Source organism: Lissotriton vulgaris, chromosome 1_1 (assembly GCF_964263255.1).
Source record: "Lissotriton vulgaris chromosome 1_1, aLisVul1.2, whole genome shotgun sequence".
NCBI classification, from domain to species: domain Eukaryota; kingdom Metazoa; phylum Chordata; class Amphibia; order Caudata; family Salamandridae; genus Lissotriton; species Lissotriton vulgaris.
Window position 1 is genome coordinate 882,992,118 of NC_141685.1, and position 20,243 is coordinate 883,012,360.

The window sequence follows — 20,243 nt, forward strand, 5'->3', positions numbered from 1 at the left end:
AATTAAAAATTTGCAAACATTCGTGACAAGAATTTTCAATTCTATTAAGGACACGGAGGCGAGGATTAGGCTTTCTCGATTTCTTTACTACCAACAGCAGCCAATAGGAACATAGTAAAGAAAAACAGCAAACTACAACTCCCATGAGCCCTTAGGCAACCATAGAGACTACATGCTATATAAGTCACCATAGAGGACAACACTTCCTCTTTCTTTGTCCAGGAAATTATAAACAGTCAAAAGTCATTGAAGAAAAGTACCGCCGACCATCCTGAAGGAAAAGTCCGAAGGCAAACCGCAAAAGAGGCCAACAGGAAACAGGCAAACATCCATAAGCGAAGAAGTTGCATCAGGAAACACAGCAGATCCAGCCTCCAAGGAGCGGAAAACAGTGCAGGAGAGACCAAGATGAAGGATCACTTCTGGTCCGAACCTGAAAGAAAAACAGAGCCGTAACACACATCCCCAAAACCTTGGAAAGGTAGCAGCACATAGGGTGGGGAAAAAATCAATGCAAGAAACATTGCAGATCATAGCAAAGCAAAGATACAACATAAACAATGCAGTAGAATACAAATGGGTGGGATAATCCTCGCCTCCGTGTCCTTAATAGAATTGAAAATTCTTGTCACGAATGTTTGCAAATTTTTAATTCTATGGCAGGACAGGAGGCTCAGATTATGCTTGTTCAAAGCTTGTCCACCACAACAGAGGCAATATCCACAATGGGTTTGAAATAATATGTCTTAAACACAGTATCAGAAGACCAATCAGCCGTCTTCACAATGTCTTGCAAACTAACACCAACATGAAAAGCCTTAGAGGCCATGGCACCCCTCGCGGAATGAGCTCCAAAAATGGAGACATCAATTCCTGCCTCGGACATAAGCCAGCGTACCCAACGAGCCAGAGTAGCTGGAGCCACAGGCTTAAAAGGCTTTTGCAAAGCAATCAACAACTGTCCAGACAAATCTTGACGAAAAGGAGCAGTACTCACCTCATAATCTTTTATGCAGCGGACCACACACAATTGTGGATTGTGATGAAACCCTGGGTAAGTGACAGTAGACATATTAGTCTTGGCACGTCTGGAAACCGTAAAAGTAACGCCTTCGGGGGAAAAAGAACGACCCACGAGATCTAACGCGCGTACATCCGAAACACGCTTACAAGATACCAAGCATAAAAGCATTGTCAATTTCGCAGACAATTGCTTACGAGACACAGAAGCCTTGGGAGGCCAAGCTTCCAGAAAACGTAACACAACGGAGACATCCCATAGAGCGACATATTTCGGACATGGCGGCTTAGCCATCCGAACTCCACGTAGTAATGTAGAGATGAGATGATGTTCCTCAACAGGCTTCCCGTCGACTAAATCATGGCCCGCAGAGAGAGCAGAGCGAAAAGAATTGACAGTCCTGTAAGCAGAACCAGAAGAAGCGATGGAAGCAAGAAAATTAACAACTAGAGAGACATCTGCTGAAGCGGGATCCAGGTTCCGTTCAGAATACCAATCACACCACTGACGCCAAGCTGACGCATAACGCTTACGCGTGTTGGGGGCCCAAGCTTCATTGATAAATCTCTCAGCGTCTCCAGATAAGCCAGGGACTTTCCAGCGTTCCCCGAAAGACGCCACGCCACCAGACGGAGCTGGCCCGACAGAATTAGAGGATGTGGATGGAGCAGAGGATCCAACAGCAAGTTCCACTTCGTTGGAAGCAGGAATGGAGTCGAGCAACTCATTTCCAGAAGGTCCGGAAACCACGCTTGAGCTCTCCAAAGAGGAGTGATCAGAATGATCTCCGACAGAAACTGCTTCGTTCTGGCCAAGACTCGCGGAATCATCGCGAACGGGGGAAAAGCATAGCAAAGCTGAGGAGGTCAAGTCTGGAGAAAGGCATCCGTGGCCAGAGCCTCCGGATCCGGACGCCAGCTGTAAAACCTGGGCAGTTGAGCATTGAGGCGAGAGGCGAAGAGATCGATCCAAGGTCGACCCCAAAGGCGAGACAGGGTTCGAAAGACCCGAGGGTGAAGGCGCCAGTCGCTGAAGTCCAGCAGATGGCAGAGTTCCAGTCGGCCACTTGATTCTGGTGACCTGGGAGATACTCTGCAATAGGAGTGATCTTCCTCTGAAGACAGAAATGCCAGAAATCCTTCGCAATCTCTGCTAACAATTTCGACCGTGTCCCCCTAGTTTGTTCACATATCTCACCGCTGAGATGTTGTCCATGCGGAGCAAAATGCAACAGCTGGTGGCCTGTGGAGCAAGGCTGCGGATCGCAAACGATCCCGCCAGAAGTTCCAGGCAATTGATGTGAAGGGCTAATTCGTCCTGAGACCAACGGCCGCCCATCGTCAAGTCCCCGCAACGGGCTCCCCAGCCCCAAAGACTCGCATCCGACTCCAAAACCAAGTCCGGAGTTGAGCCGAATAGGGCTTTCCCGTTCCAGGCTTCCATGTGATGGAGCCACCACATCATCTCCGACTTCGCATCCTGGGACAGAGGAACAAGGTCGGAATAACGAAGACCCTTCTGCAAGTGTCGGATCTTGAGACGCTGCAGGGCCCGATAATGTAGGGGACCCGGAAAGATCGCCTGAATGGAAGAGGCCAATAGTCCGACAACCCGAGCGATCGACCGCAACGATACGTTCGGTGCAGACAACGGTGACTTCAACTCCCTCTTGATAGACCTGACCTTCTGGGCAGGCAAAAGAAGTTGGCAAGAGACTGAGTCCACAAGGAAACCCAGAAACTCTATCGATTGAGTGGGTTGTAAAAGAGATTTCTGAGGATTCACTAGAAATCCGAGAGACTGAAGCAGATCGATTGTCCAAGATAAATGGGAACGTAGTTGCCGCGGGCACTGAGCCATCAAAAGAATGTCGTCCAGATACACTATTAGTCGCACCCCCCGTGCACGCAGCGATTCCATGACTGGTCTCAGGAGCTTCGTGAAGCACCATGGGGCGGACGAGAGACCGAACGGGAGAACCGTGTACTCGAACCACTCCCCCGACCATTGGAACTGCAGAAAATGGCGATGAGGTGGAAAGATGGGAACGGACAAGTAAGCGTCCTTCAAATCCAGGCGAACCATCCAGTCGCCCTTGCGAAGAAGATCCCTGAGAAGATGGATGACCTCCATCTTGAAGTGGCGATAGACCACCCCGTTGTTGAACTCCTTGAGATTGAGCACAAGGCGAGACCCTCCCCCTTTCTTCTCCACCGGAAACACATTGCTGACGAACCCCTGTGGATGTAGGGTCGTGCGCACAATGGCCCCTTTGAGAAGAAGAGAATCGATTTCCTCGGAGATCACCTCCCGATCTCGTTGGGAAAAAACAAGGGGTAAAGGGACGTGACCCTGAAGGGGAGGGTGATAAAATTCGATGTGGTACCCTTGAACTGTCCGCAAGATCCATGCATCGTTTGAGATCGTGCGCCAATTCTGTAGAAAAAATTGCACCCTGCCCCCCAGAACAACACTGTCGTAAGGAATCAAGCTCACCTGTTGAGGAGAAATCCTGGCGGCCTCCCTGGTTTCCACCGTATCCTCCCTTGTTGCCTTGACCACGACCTTTACGGGAGGGGTAGAAGGTCGTTTTGGAGCCGGAGTAAGAGGACTGTTGCTGTTGACGCTGTCCGCCTTCTCCCTGGTGGGACTGCTGGCCACGCTGCTGACCAGAACCTCGGCCGAACGAACGTCCCCCAGAACGTCCGGCCCTGGCAAAAACCGGGCGGAATGCCCTGCGCAAGGAAGACTGCACCTTGTCGAGGCCACTAAAGGTGGCAACGAATTTCGGTAATTCTTTCAAAAATGGTTGGCCAAACAGGAGACCCTGGGCCAATGGGCCAGACTCAGATGTCGCCAATTCAGACAACCGTGGATCCATTTTCAATAATATGGAACGCCGACGTTCGGTGGACAGGGCACAGTTCGCGTTTCCCAGGAAACAGATAGCCCGTTGGGCCCAACCAATAAGTTCATCCGGGTCGATGCCAGACGGCGGCCCTTGTGCTTGATAACCCAAATCCAGGATTTTTGTTAGGGGGCCAAGAAGATCAAGAAGTTTATCCTGACACATGCGCCAAGAGCGATCAATCCCTTTTTTCGGGTCTTTGGTGAATTTCTTGAGGTATGTCAAGATAGTGGGATCGACCTCCGGGGTGTCAGCTAATTTATCATCCAATTCCGGGCGATGGCACTCGGAACGCAACCTAGAGCGCACCTCCTGATCAAAGGAATCACGGATGTGAGCCTGTATGTAATCAGCAACCTCTGGCGCAGGGGACCAAATTTTGGAATTCGGATGGACGATATCCGTAGGTTCAAAGGTCAGGACCGGGGGATGGGAAGAGGCGTCAACAAAATGTTCTTTGCGTGACTTTTTAGCAGGGGGAATACCAGAGGGACCTGAAGACGAAGAGGACGAAGTGTCCTCTGTGTCCGGGGGAGGTGGGTGGGGTCTTTTAGATACAGTAGGGGCAGATAAGGACTTAGCCAATTTTATAAAGTCAGACTTATGGGGATTCTTTGGTGACTTAGAGGAGAATTTGGAAGAAGAGGACGGAATCCAGCCCTGCTGCTGAGCGTAATCGGTCAAATGGCGCTTCAGAGGTCCAATAGCGCGGACCAGCGCCTTATTGACCGAATGCTGGACCCCTTGGTCAAGGGCCTCGACCAAGTCATATTCTAGAGACTCTTCAGGCTCCTCATCGTAATAATAGTCTTCAGATTCCTCATATTCAGCCATGGTGTCAGGAAAAAAGGGCAGTGCACACCACTGAGGAAAATATATATATAAATATATATATAGTTACAAAGAAGCCCACAAAACAACAAGTAAAGGTCCAGGCGTACACCAACTGACCCTGTCAGGGGGAGTGACAGCCCCAAGCAAGCCAAATAGGCAGAGCTAGAAACTCGGCCAAGTAATTAGTAACTTGAGAGTGGAGGGACAGGCTTGCAAAACTGTCACCCTAGGCAACGCCTCTATAAATTGTCCAGCCCTAAACCCTTGCTTTAGGTAAAGGGCGTCGAGTGGGGCTCTCCGGCAGGCAGTGGGCGGAGGCACAATAGTAAACGCCGCCTCCAAGCGTGTCCGGGCTCCGTGTGAGGGAAGGAGCGTAAACAAAAGCAACGCGCATGCGCGAAGCCTGGCCTGCTACTCCGGAAGAGGAGCAACGCGCAACACCAGCGCGCGAGCCTTGAGCCCCGGTACCGCTCCACGTATTAAAGAAAAACACGGGCACCACGCGCCCGTATTGCAAGAGAGGCGACTCACGCTCCCTATAACAACAAGACAAAGACCACAAAGCGCCGAAGCGAAATAACGCACAAAGCTGCAAAACACACGGCAAAGCGGTAAGACGCTAGGCATGCAGCTGAAAGCGGCGCACAACAACAGTTGGTAAAGCACAATGCAAAGCACAAACATGCAAAATTGTAATAAGTAATTCAGAAAAGGACTTAACTGGCTGCGAAGCAGCAAAGAAAGAGGAAGTGTTGTCCTCTATGGTGACTTATATAGCATGTAGTCTCTATGGTTGCCTAAGGGCTCATGGGAGTTGTAGTTTGCTGTTTTTCTTTACTATGTTCCTATTGGCTGCTGTTGGTAGTAAAGAAATCGAGAAAGCATAATCTGAGCCTCCTGTCCTGCCATAGAATCCTCGCCTCCGTGTCCTTAATAGAATCTAAAATTCTTGTCGCGATAGCTAGAAAATTTTGCATTGCTCACCAGTGTGCTTGGTTGTTGGGCCCCCATCCCCTACAGGAAAGAGACATAACATCATGGATGAAGCGAAAACCCATGAGAATGCACGATTAAGTAATGCATGTGAAATGTAAGGACAACATGGTTACCTTAACGCTTTTGCACTTAGTATTCAGAATCAGTGAGTGCTTTTTCCTGAAAAGTTAAGGACGTGACTACAGGGCCCAGAAGGGACCCATTTCAATGTCCATTAACTGGCTGCTCCCTCCACCCCTTACACACCTCTCCTTAGCTGTGTCCAGCTTGTCCTGAAAACTAAGGGGCCTTGAAACAAAATGCTGAAAGGGCGCCTAGAATGACTGGTACTTAACAGAGACGCTGCTCCGCCTCTAACACTGGCAATTCAAAATTTGCAAACATTCGTGACAAGAATTTTCAATTCTATTAAGGACTAGGAGGCGAGGATTATGCTTTCTCATTTCTTTAATGAAATGCTCAGCAGCCAATAAAAACAACCAAAAAACTACATTTCCCATGAACACCAGGGAATAACCATAGAGAGTAGTGTATAAAAGGTCCCAACATTAGTCCTTCTTCCTCTTTCTTTGTGGAAACACGCCCAAGTCAAAGTAAAATCCCAAGTAGAGTAAGAACAATAATTCCAAACAAGCCGCAGAAATCCAGAGAATCCTGAAGTAGGCAGCAGAATAACTTTGGGTCCAGAAGCCAGGAGGAGAACGACACTCAGGAGGAGAACAAAGCACATCACTTCTGGTCTGAACCTGGAAAAGATACAGAGCTGTAACATCCAAAAGTAGCAAGAATGTCAAGAGCAATCCAGGGAGGGAAAAAACAAGGAGTGAAATATTTGCAATTGCATGTAAACAGTCACAATACATTAGCATGCAAATATGAACCACGGGTGGGATAATCCTCGCCTCCTAGTCCTTAATAGAATTGAAAATTCTTGTCACGAATGTTTGCAAATTTTGAATTCTATGTCAGGACAGGAGGCTCCGATTATGCTTTTTTAAAGCTGATCCACCACCACAGAAGCAACACTATCAATAGGTTTATAATAAAACGTTTTGAACACAGAATCAGATGACCAGTCTGCAGCCTTCATATTATCAAACAGAGTAACACCCATGGAATAAGCTTTAGAGGCCATCGCCCCTCGTGCAGAATGCGCGCCAAACACAGAAACATCAATACCCGCCTCAGACATAAGCCACCGCACCCAGCGCGCCAAAGTAGCTGGAGTGACGGGGCGAAAAGGCTTTTGTAAGGCAATCAATAGTTGACCCTGCATGTCTGAACGGAAAGAAGCAGTACTCACCTCATAATCCTTAAGGCATTGCACAACACAAAGGTTGGGATGAGAAGGAAAAGAAGGATATGTAATAGAAGGCGTATTAGATTTCGTACGTCTGGAAAGACGAAAGGTAACCCCTTCAGGAGTAAAACTGCGACCTGCTAGATCCAAAGCGTGGACATCCGACACACGCTTACAGGAAACCAGACATAGTAACATCGTCAATTTCGCAGATAATTGCTTGCGAGATAACAAAGGATTCGAAGGCCAAGCTTCTAAGAACCTGAGAACAACAGAAACATCCCATAAAGTGACATATTTAGGTGTGGGAGGTTTTGCAAAACGAACGCCCTTAAGTAACCTGGAAACAAAGGGATGTTCACCCGCAGGTTTCCCATCGATGTGGGCATGACCCGCTGAAATAGCAGAGCGAAAACCATTGACCGTCGAATAAGCCAGACCAGAGGTGGACAAAGATGCCAAAAAATTAATAATCATACTGATATCTGCTGAAACGGGATCAACTTCCTGTTGAGCACACCAATCACACCATCGCTTCCAAGCCCCTTTATACCGTTTGTGAGTATTGGGAGCCCATGCCTCACTAAGGAATTTGGAAGCGTCGCTAGAAATGCCTGGGAGCGTCCAGCGATCCCCGAGATCCTCCACGCTAGCAGCTGAAGAGAGCCGGAGAGGATCAGGGGATGCGGATCTCCGAGGGGATCCAACAAGAGATTCCACAACGGGGGAAGAAGGAACGGCGGAGCGCAGCACATTTCCAGAAGCACCGGAAACCATGCTTGAGCCCTCCAGAGAGGGGCAATCAGAATCAGATCCGCTCGAAACCGTTTGGTGTAAGCCAGCACCCTGGGAATCATTAGAAACGGTGGAAAGGCATAACAGAGGGTCGATGGCCACTGCTGAAGAAAAGCATCCATGGCCAGAGCCTGAGGGTCCGGCCTCCAACTGTAAAAACGCGGAAGTTGCGCGTTGAGGCGAGAGGCAAACAGATCCAACTGACATTGACCCCAACGCCGAAGGAGAGCACGGAATACTCGAGGGTGAAGCCTCCAGTCGCTGTAATCCCGAAGATGTCTGGAGTGCCAATCCGCAATCTGATTGTTGCACCCCGGAAGATATTCCGCAATAACAGTGATCTTCCTTTGAAGACAAAAATGCCAGAAATCCTTGGCTATCTCCGCCAACACCTTGGACCGGGTCCCGCCCAGCTTGTTCACATAGCGGACTGCGGACACGTTGTCCATCCGGAGAAGAATGCAGCAACTCGGTTGAAGGTGAGAGAAACACTTGATTGCAAACGAACCCGCTAGGAGTTCCAGGCAGTTTATGTGGAGAGCCAACTCCTGAGGGGACCAACGACTCCCCGTCGAGACAGACCCGCAGCGGGCTCCCCAACCCCACCGACTGGCATCGGATTCTATCACCAGTTCCGGGGACGCACCGAATAGGGCTCGACCATTCCAGGCCTCCATGTGGTCCAACCACCACTGCATCTCCCAACGTACTTCCTCCGTAAGAGGGATCTGGTCGGAGTATCTGAGACCTTTCCGGAGATGCTGGATTTTTAGCCTTTGCATCGCTCTGTAATGCAGAGGACCTGGAAAGATCGCCTGAATGGACGATGCTAACAGACCTACTACACGTGCCAACGACCTCAACAACACAGTCGGTCTGGAAATAACAGACGTCAATTCTCTCCTGATGTAACGCATCTTCTGATTGGGTAAGAGAAGTTGACAAGCCACAGTCTCGATCTGGAAACCCAGGAAGTCTATAGACTGGGCAGGGACCAAAACCGACTTCTGAACATTTATCAGAAAACCTAGAGACTGTAACAGATCGATGGACTACTCCAGATGCCGTAGAAGTTTGAGAGGACAATCCGCCATAAGGAGAATATCGTCCAGATAAATAATCAACCTGACACCCCGAGACCGCAGATGTTCCACAACCGGTCTCAACAGCTTCGTGAAGCACCACGGTGCCGACGAGAGACCGAACAGGAGAACCTGATACTCGTACCAAACTCCCTGCCAGTGAAACTGGAGAAAACGACGATGAGGCCTGTAAATTGGAATCGAGAGGTACGCATCTTTTAGATCCAGACGGACCATCCAATCCCCCTCTCGCAGGAGATCCCTCAATAGATGGATACCCTCCATCTTGAAATGCTGATAGACCACCCCTCCGTTGAAGTCTTTCAGGTTGAGAACCAGGCGAGAGCCGTCCCCTTTCTTCTCGACCAGAAAGACTGAACTGGCAAACCCCATCGGATGCCGGGTTGTTGGAACAATCGCCCCTTTCTCGAGGAGGGTGTCTATTTCCCCGGAGAGACAAACCTGATCCTGAAGAGAAAAATGCAAACAAGGGGGAGGACGGGTCTGATGCATCGGGTGATAAAACTCTATTCTGAACCTTTGAACAATTTGTAGCACCCATGCATCGCTGGAGATCATGCGCCAATTTTGCAGGAAAAATTGAATGCGACCCCCCAACATTACATCGCATGCATGAATCAGGCTCACCTGTAGAGTGGGTATCCTGGTAGTGTCCTTGTTGACCACCTAAACGTCCTTTGCCGTACTGGCCTTTTCCTTTTCGTGATGGATAAAAGTTGGCCCTGGTGGAATAACCGGCGTCGTAGGACCCTCTTTGCTGAGAGGAATTGCCTCTCTGGGACTGGTTTGCAGAGCCACGGCCGAACGAACGTTCCCTACCTCGTCCGGCCTTTGCAAAAACCGGACGCATTGCCCGTCTTAAGGAGGCCTGCGCTTTGTCTATCCCACTGAAGGTGGAGACAAACCGCGTGAGTTCTTTGAGAAATGGTTGACCAAATAAAAGACCTTGCGCCTCAGGCCCGGACTCCGAAGTGGCTAACTCTGAAAGTTTCGGATCAAGTTTTAAAAGAATGGATCTGCGACGTTCCGCAGACATCGCGCAATTGGCATTCCCTAAGTGGCAGATCGCCCGTTGGGCCCACTCAATTAATTCAGTCGGGTTCACCAGGGCAGAGGCCTCCTTCGCCTTATATCCCAGATCCAAAATCTTGGTGAGCGGTCCAAGTAAGTCTAGTACTTTATCCTGACAGGACCGCCAAGATCTATCAAGGCCCTTCTTCGGGTCCTTCGCATATTTCTTCAGGTACATGACCATCATGGGGTCAACCTCCGGAGTCTCGGCCAAATGGTCAGACAAATCAGGTCTCGGGCACTCCGAGCGCAACCGTGCCCGAACCGAGGCCTCAAAAGGCTGTCGAATGTGTGCCTCAATATAGGTAGCCACAGCAGGTGAAGGCAGCCATGTGGAAGAGTTCGGGTGAACGATATCTGCCGGTTCAAAATTGAGCACCGGAGGGCGCTCCGGGGCATCCACAAAATGCTCCTTACAGACTCGTTTCTTAGGAGGTGGAGAAGCATGGTCCGAAGAAGCGGAAGACTGTGCATTGTCCGATTCGGTCTCATGCAGAGTAGAAGGCGCAGCCGCCAAACTCTTAGCCAGGCGCTGAAAGTCTGTCTTATGAGGATTAACAGGAGACTTTGCTGTTTTCTTGGAAGCAGGCAACCAGCCCTGCTGCTGCGCATAAAGATTCAAATGACGCTTCAAGGTGTTAATAGCACGTACCAGTGCCTTGTTAACAGACTGTTGGACACCCCTATCCAACTGTTCCACCAAATTCTGTTCCAAGGAGCCTTCCTCCTCGTCATCATAGTAATATTCATCATCAGCGTCGTAGTAATCAGCCATTCTAAACAAGGGTAGAGAGTAAATGCCCACAAGACGACAGCAACAATATGGAGTGTCAAAACACAAGTCAAGGGGGAGTGTTATGACCCCAAGGCAGGCTTTGAAAGAAGTAGGAGCGAACCTGACTTCCAAAGTATTAAAGTGTGGAGGGAGCCAAAGCCTGCGCAGCACAAAAAACACTCTAGGCAGAGCCTATGCTACAAAGTTGCAACCAAGGCCTTCAGAAGACCTCGGTGTCCGACGGGGTTAAAGTCTGGAGACAGGCTGTCGGCAGGACGCCAAACGAACGTCGTCACTCAACCAGCTCTGAGGAAAAAAAACCAGAAACCGGAAATAGGACAGCGCGCATGCGCGACTGTCGCCTCCCACCAAACACCGTCTCGAGAGCGCTCGCGCTCCCCAACAAAACGGAAACCCCTGCTCCCGCTCCACCAAAGGCACGCGAGCAGCTAGGAAGCGCCCAGACCAACAAACGGAGGTGAGACACACGCTCCGAAACCAAAGCAAGCCGCACACCGGCAGCGGAGAAAAAACACGCACGAAGAACGGAGGCCGAGCCCCAAACGCGCGAACCACAATGCGCAATGGCAAAGCACAGTAGATAAAGCAAGCAACAATGTTAAAGCAAGTAAGCAAGTAACAATATGCTAGTAGAGAGAAAATAATGCACTTAACTGGCTGCGGAGCAGCAAAGAAAGAGGAAGAAGGACTAATGTTGGGACCTTTTATACACTACTCTCTATGGTTATTCCCTGGTGTTCATGGGAAATGTAGTTTTTTGGTTGTTTTTATTGGCTGCTGAGCATTTCATTAAAGAAATGAGAAAGCATAATCGGAGCCTCCTGTCCTGACAGAATTGTCAGGGCTGTATATAGGTGGTGATTGGTGGACTGTGATGATCATATGAATTATGGCACAAATAGTTACGTTTACTATTTAAAGCGTTTTGATTGGCTGCTGTGAAAGTTCAGTAAAGGAAAAGATTTAAATCCGACCCGAATATTCCGGGAGCAGAGGAAAGGATTATGGATTCTTTAATTGTATGTGCATACTAAACTAGGAAAAGGAAATCATGCATGATCCTCGCCTCCGTCTGAAAACTTTCAGTGGAAAAGTTAGGAAATGTTACAATCTAACTTAGTTACAAGGAATTGCAGGTAGAACTAATTGCAAAACAGGGTTTGGCAGTATTTACTGTAAACACCAGAATGACCAGAAAGCGGAAGCAAGGCGAGGCCCGTTTGTAGCCCATCGCTGTCGTTGTGTGGGCTGAGCTAAAAAGCGCCCTTTTCTGACAGCTCGTAGTCTGGTCTTCGGCTTCTTGCGACTGCAACCTAAGCTTGTTTCCCGTACGCGGCCCGCAGCGTTCGAGCCTCTTCCCGCCATGACGCGCTTGAGCAGCAACGACGTCTCTGCCCCGGAAGCTTCGATGAGTCCTAGTATTGACCCCGCGCAGGTGACCATGAGAAGGGAGCTAGCCCGCTTTCTTTTTTTAACATTTTCCCAACCGGAACTCTTATCTTTTTTTCTCCTCCTTATATTTTTTTAGTTTGACAAAAAACTTTATCATGCCTATGCCTTGATTTAATTTTTTCATTCTTGTTTTTGAAAGGTTAAGTTGAATGGGTTTATTGTACAGTTTCTTTTTTTGAGTGGATCGTTTGCTACACCAAACACTGGTGACTAGATGCATTCGTTTCACTTATAGTCCAGGGAAAATGTATTTGAAAGAACGTATTTTTCGTAAAAGTAGTTTACATCAGTGAGCGAGTTTTTAAATGTTTACTGCAAACCAACCTTTCAGATTTTTTTATTTGAAGGATTTGTTTCCGACTTCTTTATGAGTTTTATTGGTATTCTCTGTTGCAGCGGGATGGAACAACTATTTCGTCGTCGTTCAAAACAGCTGCCTCAGAAAATTAGGCAAATATAAATAAAATATGTATCAGTTGGATGTTGTTAACTGGTATAATTTATATTCCGTTTTGGAATCGATATGTTAAAAAGTTGGTAATATTGCAGGTTTTAATCAAAACGTACGCCACCTCAGAACATTGGTAGACTTAGGGCAGCCATGCGCACTAACGGGCACATGCATCAATGTAGGCTTTTGCGATCCCTTAATTGCGATTATTAAGGAATTGCAATTAAGGAATTACAAAAGCCTATGCATGTAGGAATCACTATAAAATGATCGATTCCCAAACATTCCTTAATTGTGAGTCGCAATTAAGGACCATATGAATGAATGGGAGATTGCATGCTCAATTTGCGAGTACCAGTAGGTACTCTCAAATTGCGCATGCAATTTCAAGGGTGTCAAAAGGACACCCTGTTGCACCTCTGAAATTGATCTGTGCACAAGTTGTGCACACACATGCCATGCCCCAAGGGCATGTGTGTGTAACCTACAACTTTGAAAATGCACTTAAGTGCATTTTTCAAAGTTTTTGCAAATTACTATCAAGTACAAATTGATGGTAATTTGCCCCCCCCCCCCCTATTAGCAAAATCGCAAATTGTGATTCCATCATGCATTGCATTTAAGGAATCGCAATTTGCAATTCCTTAAATATAATAGCAATTTAAGAAATCTCAATAATTGGCTGATGGGTTGATGCTTCCCAGAAGGCCTTTTTGCTGGCAAAAATGGCCGATTTTTGCGAATCACTCCGTTGGCGCTCGCAAAAATGGTTGAAGCATGTGCCTGTAACTCTCCTGATAGAGGGACGAGTCGCAACTTCCTAAGGTAGTTTGATGCTATTTTTTTCGGCTTCAGTGTGTGGAAATGGGTACGACAAATGTATTTCTCCACATCGCTCTTCTAGGTGCTTTCTAGAATCGGTTGTGTTTGCACAGTATAAATGTTTTGGTAACTCTTTATCTGCCCAATTTAACGTGATGTGTCCTGGATATTTCCTTGTTCAAGTGTGGCCTAGAAAATCACTGACATCCTGCTATTTGAATTTGACCAGGATAATAGTCAAAGACTAGCCCACTAAGATGTTAACTCTTTACCAGCTATATGTGAGTTTGACCTGTATGGTCTATCATCCACTAATGATGAAAACACACCAGTTTCCTTACTATATACTAGGGTTGCCACCTTTCCAAGAGAAAAATACCGGCCATTTGTTGCTGTTTCAAGAGCATGGAAATGCTCAACCATTACACTAAATGGGGCTTTAAACAACATTGTATGTATTCATTTTCTGCCTTTGTTTACTTTTTTTTTTAAAACCTCTCTTTATTGGTATTTTGCATATATTCTGCATTATTACATTAATGGTACACATGTCCTGTATATGTCACATGCATCTCTCTTTTTTTTAAATTGTTTTTTACAAACAGCATTATGGCTTCATTGTATGTTACACGTGTGGTTACATATTTAGGTTTAAACATCATATGGCGTCAGATATATAACAGTTTTTTCCCCTCATCTCAACTCTTCACCAATATTCAACCACCTATCTGGATGTCCACTTACATTATTCTATATACATATCTTCCATTTCGAGGTAGGCATTATCTTTCAAATTCAACAGTTTATGCCTTGTTTTTGTTATGATTTCCATCTATCCCCATGTTAGACTTTACTTAACCATTAATGGGTGAGATAACAAATACGTTTTCAATTGGTCCCATATATGTTTGGGGCGTGATGTTGGTGGGAGCAGTTCGGCGTACGTCAACGTTTTCTCCTGCCAGAATATCAGATCTCAGAGCCAGTCCTTAAATTTAGAGGCTCTTCCACGACCCATTTGCAGGTCACCTTACGTTTAGCGAACAGCAGCCCTAGTGCTACATATTTTCTGTATCCCACCGCTATCTGTTCAGTGTAGCCAGAAAAACCAATATAGGGGATGCAGGTATTAGTGTTGTTGTCATTTGTGTCAGCGCTTTTAAAACGTATTGCCAGTATTGGTTTATACTATTACATTCCCAGGCTTTGTGCACGAAGTCTGCCCCTTCGATTCCACATCTGTCGCATCGGTCATTATCTCTGTTTTGGAATGTGTGCATTTTGGCTGGCATGTAATATGCGATGCAGAAATTTCAAATGAATGATGCGTAGGCGGCTATTTGCGGATATCTGCTTGGTTTGTGCATCGCAGTAATTCCACTGTTTATCTGTCAGTTCAAATCCAAGTTCTTTTTCCTATTGTCCTCGTGTGGTGCATTGATCTGTCACATGGGTAGTTTGAATGTTATGATATAATAAGGAGACCATATGCTTAGGTGCCTCTAATTGCCTTAGTAAATGTAACAGGGATAGAACCAGTGGTTCTAGGGTGAAGGATGGGGTATTCGCCCCAATACTCTGCCTCAGTCTTACATGGAGGAATACATCCATGGGCGTGGGGTCCACTGTGTTAAAAAATTGTCGAGGAAATTTCGATCTATGTATAAATCACCCCAATTTTTTATGTTTATCTTTTGTAGCATATGTTTAAAGCCTGCTTCCTGTAACACTTGCAAATGTGGGTGATAAAGGAGCGGTAGTAAGGGAGAATATATAATCGGAGCTTTAAGCAGCTTGGCAATGTGCTTCCGTGCACCAACAGTGCACGCCACAGTTGTGGGGTCTTTTACCAGAGGCTTGGAAGTGCGGATTATTGCCCCCGCAAGGGGAATTGGATCGGTGTATCACTGTTCCACTGCTATGTGGGATGTATGGAGGTGGATTAAAAAAGTATATTGCTTAATGGGCCTGGGCACATATATAATAAAGCTCCAAATTGTGGACTTTAAAGCCTCCTTGTGCGTACGTTTTCGTAGTGTATCCCATTTTAATCTCTGTTCTTTGCCTCCCCATGTCAGGCGTATCAGCTCCGTCTTTAATGCTGAGAATAAGTGTTAACCAGGGGAATATGGTATATTCATAAATAAATATAATAACAGGGAGAATTATCATTTTAAGAAGGGATGTTCTCCCCGCTAGTGATAATGACAGTGATTTCCAACACGTAACCCAAGTTGCTTTTGAGGTTAGTGCTGTACTATATGTAAGCCTCACTAGCTCTGTACAGTCTGCTGTAATGTGCATCCCCAAGTATTTAAATTCTGTCTCACACCACGCTATCGGGCAGTCCATCGGGAATAGTGCTGAAGCAGCTGTCAATGGATAGATTTGCGATTTTCCCCAGTTGATATGTACAGATTAGATTTCCCCAAAGACATTGAACTCTCTTAGTACGGGATTCAGGTTTTGTTGTGGCTCTCTGATGTATAGAGTGACATTGTCTGCATAAAGGGAAATGAGAACTTGCCTCATGGGATAGCGTAAAGCCCTGCCACAGTGTTGTTGTCTTAGTCTGGATGCCAGAGGCTCAATAGCCAGGGCAAATAATAGGGGAGACAGCGGGCAAACCCTGTCATGCCACTAGTAATTGTAAACAGTAGTGAGCTCTGCCCGTTAAGCAATATTCTAGCTGTTGGGCAGCTACATAGCAGTCTTATCCATGTAAGAAAACCTATTGGCATTCCCATATGTTGCAGTATCCCGAATATGTAATACCACTCTGCCGAGTCAAAAGCTTTTGTAGGGTTGAGTAAAACCGCCGTCGCTGCTAACTCAAGATCAATGTCTTGCATAGTAGAAAACAGAGTTCGAAGGTTATGAGATGTTGCCCTCCCAGGAATAAAGCCTGCCTGAACAGGAAATACCAACTTCTCCATTAATAAAGTTAGCCAGTTCTATGGCTATGATTTGTGCATCATTATTGATAAGGGATAGTGGTTTATATGAATCACACTGGTCTGCTTTTTTCCCCGGTTTTAAGAGCAAAGTTAACATCGCCTCTCTCATAGTCTGAGGCAGAACCCCAATTTTGTATGCCTCTTTATACACGTTTTTTAATATAGGTGTAAGTTGGTCTATATAAGTTTTATAGAAATCAATTGGGAGGCCATCTTGTCCTGATGCCTTACCAGATTTCATCTGCATTTTTGCAGCATGTATTTCATCTTCTTCCATCGGCGCTGCTAAGAACTCTCATTGTTTGTTACCCAACCAGCCCAGGCCACGTCATCTAGATATGCTGCTAGATCGATCTGCCCTTGTCTTTTACTAGTGTATAATGTGGAGTAGTGTGTCGTAAACACTTGAAGTATTGCAGCACTCTCTCTATGGGTGTTGCCTTCATGATCTGAAATTTTAAATACATAGTTGGAGAAGCGAGGCCTCCGAATCTCGTGTGCTAGCACTTTTCCTGGCCATTCACCCTTCCCATATTTTCGGGCTCTAAAGTATTTTCCCCAAAACAGGCTCTCCCTATCTGCTGTTTCCTTATGCTCTCAGTTTTTCCTTCAGTTCCATTTGAAGAATTCCATTTACCCTATTATTCAAAACTTGTTCCGTTTTCTTCAGGTCTGTCTTGAGCTTGTGTAGATTTTTACGAATGTCTCAAAGGACTCCAAACCCTTTAGCAATGCAAAATCCTCTGACAGTGACATTGAAGGCATCCCATACCGTGGCTATATTTGGCACTGTGTCTGTGTTTCACTGGAAAAAGTCATACATTTCTTGACCAAGCTCTGTGTGGAATACTGTATCTAGTAGTATACGGGGCATGAGTCTCCAATTCCTATATGATGCGGTAAAGTTGGGTGGGGCTAGTGTCAATTGTACCAGTGAGTGATCAGCGTAGGTTCTTGCTAAATGAATTACCCCAGTGACCCCGGGGCCTACTCCTTTAGAGACCACTAAATAGTCTAGCCTGAACCAGGAAGAGTGGAATGTCGAATAATGTGTCCCTTCTCTCCTTCCTGGATGTAGGTGTTTCCGTACAACTATATGGTTGTTATCAGTAAGTATGCTCTGCAGCATTTTATGATTTTTGGAATAATGGTGAGGGAGGGGGTGGACCTGTCGCATTGTGGATTCAATGTTTTGTTAAAGTCTCTCCCCCAGATCAAGTGCGTAGAGCCTATTTCACATATCTTTCCCCAAAGTATAGCATAGAACTCCGGGCTGTCCACATTCGGCCAATACCAACTTACGAATGTAACTGATTCAGAACACCACTTCCCCCACATCAGAGAGTATCATCCTAGCTGGTCATGAGCCATTCCCAATGGGATAAACGGGTATTCTTTTTTATCAGGATTGCTGTCCCTCTAGAATATGATGAACATTTTTGATTCTCTGCCCATTTACCAGCGAAAGATGGGGTCCCATGGGGGTCTAGATGTGTCTGTTGTATTATCGCTATGTGAATATTATGGCGGTCTAAATAGGTTAATATCTCTCTGCCTGCGTTTACGTGGCTCACCCAGACCTTCGATATTCCATGTTATCAGCTGTATTTCCTGCATCTTATTATTTTGTGTCATAGGAATTTTATAAGGGATATTGATCTGAAGGTTCTAGCACCATTTCTGTCTGTAATGGTAGGTGCATGTGGGACTATCTTCATATGTCATGTGCAATGTTGTGTACCAACTTCTACATTCATTCACTATTCCTCCACCTCCCACAACGGCATCCAACATTGCCGGAACCACTATTTCCACCCCCTCCCGAACACCCCAAAACAATAAACTCTAAAGTCATCTCAAATCACGGGGGAAATCCCTACGGGGTACGCCAGGGGCTAACGCAGTTCTCCCTTCCCCTCCAGTTGCTACAGTAGCTATGCAGGGGTGGGGAAGGGGTGCTCGGTTCTGATTTGTTGAAATGTCCCAATAAGGCACAGATCTGCTTAATGCATCCTTATGTGGTTATAACATCTATATCCAGCAGTGTCATCTTCCCACATTTTTCCAGCATGTAATCAGCCCGGACTAGTATGTTGTATCAGGAAGCTGATTCAGCAGTAGTCAGCGTTTAGTTGTTGTGTAATGCTTTGAAATGAAATGAAACGTACATTTGTAAAGCGCAATTGCTGCCCTGGGGCGTCCAAGTGCTGATAGATAAGTGTGGCAACTTGTCCGAGGTATTAACTGGGGGACGGTTATTGATGCACATTAAAAAGAAATGTCTTCAGTTGCTTCCGGAATGAGGACAGGTTGGGGTTGGACCTGAGCTGAAAGGGGAGGGAATTCCACAACTTGGATGCATTATGAGAGAACATTCTGCCACCAGCTCTTGCTCTTTTTATTCTAGGAACTGAAGCCAGGAAAGCCTGGCTAGAGCGAAGGTTTTTGCTGGGGTGATATTGTGAAATTAGTTCCTGGCTGATCACTGGACCTTTGTGCCAGAAGGCCTGATGAGATATGCACATTTGCTTAAAGGCGATTCTTTGCCATACTGGCGGCCAGTGCGGGCTGCGCAGCCCCGGTTTAGCTGTCAGTCTGCGGGGCAGCTGGAGCAATGTGCGGGCCGCGCAGTTTTGAACTATCTGCAGCTTGCGCAGAGTATAGTCCGGGGCGCCGAGGTACAGGACATTGCTGAAATCCAGTCGGGACTGGGTCAGGCCCTGAACGGCCACTTGCTTGGCTTCCATAGGTAAGAGTGGAAGAACTTTTTTTAGCATCCTAAGGAGGCCAAAACAGGTTGCAGAAAGTTTAGTGGCCTGGGTGCTAAAGGACAGAGCTTTGTCCAACCATACCCCCAAGCTTTTTATATTGTCCTTAGGTACTGGGGGGTGCCCAGGCTTTAGGGCCAAAGAGAGTCAAAGTGTAGAGGTGTTATGGGGCCCAGGAGCATCAGCTCAGTTTTGTCCCCGTTAAGTTTGAGGGAGGATGTCGCCATTCTACCGTTTACTTCCTCGAGGCATTTCATTAGCCCTGACGGTGTTGACTGGCCGTCCTCCTGCGCAAGAGAGACCACTAGCTGCGTGTCGTCCGCATAGGAAATGATTATAATGCCAAACGGACGGACAACCTTAGCCAGTGGTCTCATATAGATGTTGAATAGCGCAGGGCTTAAAGAGGAGCCCTGTGGAACCCCACAGCTCAGTGGTCTGCTGGCGGAGACCGTTTCTCCCTCGAAGATATGGAACGACCTATTGCTCATAAATTACTTAAGCCAAGACAGAGCGCTGACTCATACTCCAACATCCGAGAGACGGTTCAGCAAGGTGTCGTGGCTGACCGTGTCGAATGCTGCGCTCAGATCAAGGAGGACCACTGCCACTGATCCCCCCCCCCGCCCCCTGATCTAAGATCTTTCTGGTTTCCTCGGTGACCGCTAGCAGTGCGGTCTCCGTCCCGTGTCTTGGTCGAAAGCCCGTCTGGGTGGCATCCAACAGCTGGTTGGTTTCGAGAAAGTCCATCAGATGGATGTTGATGTGCTTTTCGAGAATTTTGCTCACCCAGGGGAGCAGGGAGATAACTGCTGAAATCACCGGAGTCTAAATTCGGCTTTTTAAGCAGGGCCCGGATCATAGCCTGCTTCCAAGCGGGCGGGACAATACAGGAGGTGATGGAGGCATTCAGGAGGTTCATGATGGTAGGCAGAACGACCTGAAGTACTGACAACATTGCCTCTGGTG

General features: G+C 47.0%; 2 protein-coding genes across 2 annotated transcripts in view; one reads left to right on the plus strand and one right to left on the minus strand.

Annotated features, from left to right (window-relative positions):
- Window positions 1-416: 416 nt before the first annotated feature.
- LOC147748092 (uncharacterized) lies at window positions 417-4,763 on the minus strand. Its single transcript, XM_086927160.1, has 2 exons — window positions 3,518-4,763; window positions 417-433 (listed from the first exon to the last, which is right to left on the minus strand). Exons 1-2 carry the CDS (start codon window positions 4,761-4,763, stop codon window positions 417-419), a joined length of 1,263 nt encoding a protein of 420 aa, XP_086783286.1.
- A 7,259-nt stretch (window positions 4,764-12,022) lies between these two features.
- Window positions 12,023-20,243, plus strand: part of SLC25A38 (solute carrier family 25 member 38) — a 325,193-nt gene continuing 316,972 nt past the window's right edge. Inside the window, exon 1 of the mRNA XM_086958576.1 lies at window positions 12,023-12,259. Coding sequence (XP_086814702.1) covers window positions 12,188-12,259 — 72 coding nt within the window. The 5' untranslated portion in view covers window positions 12,023-12,187. The remainder of the gene's footprint in view (window positions 12,260-20,243) is intronic.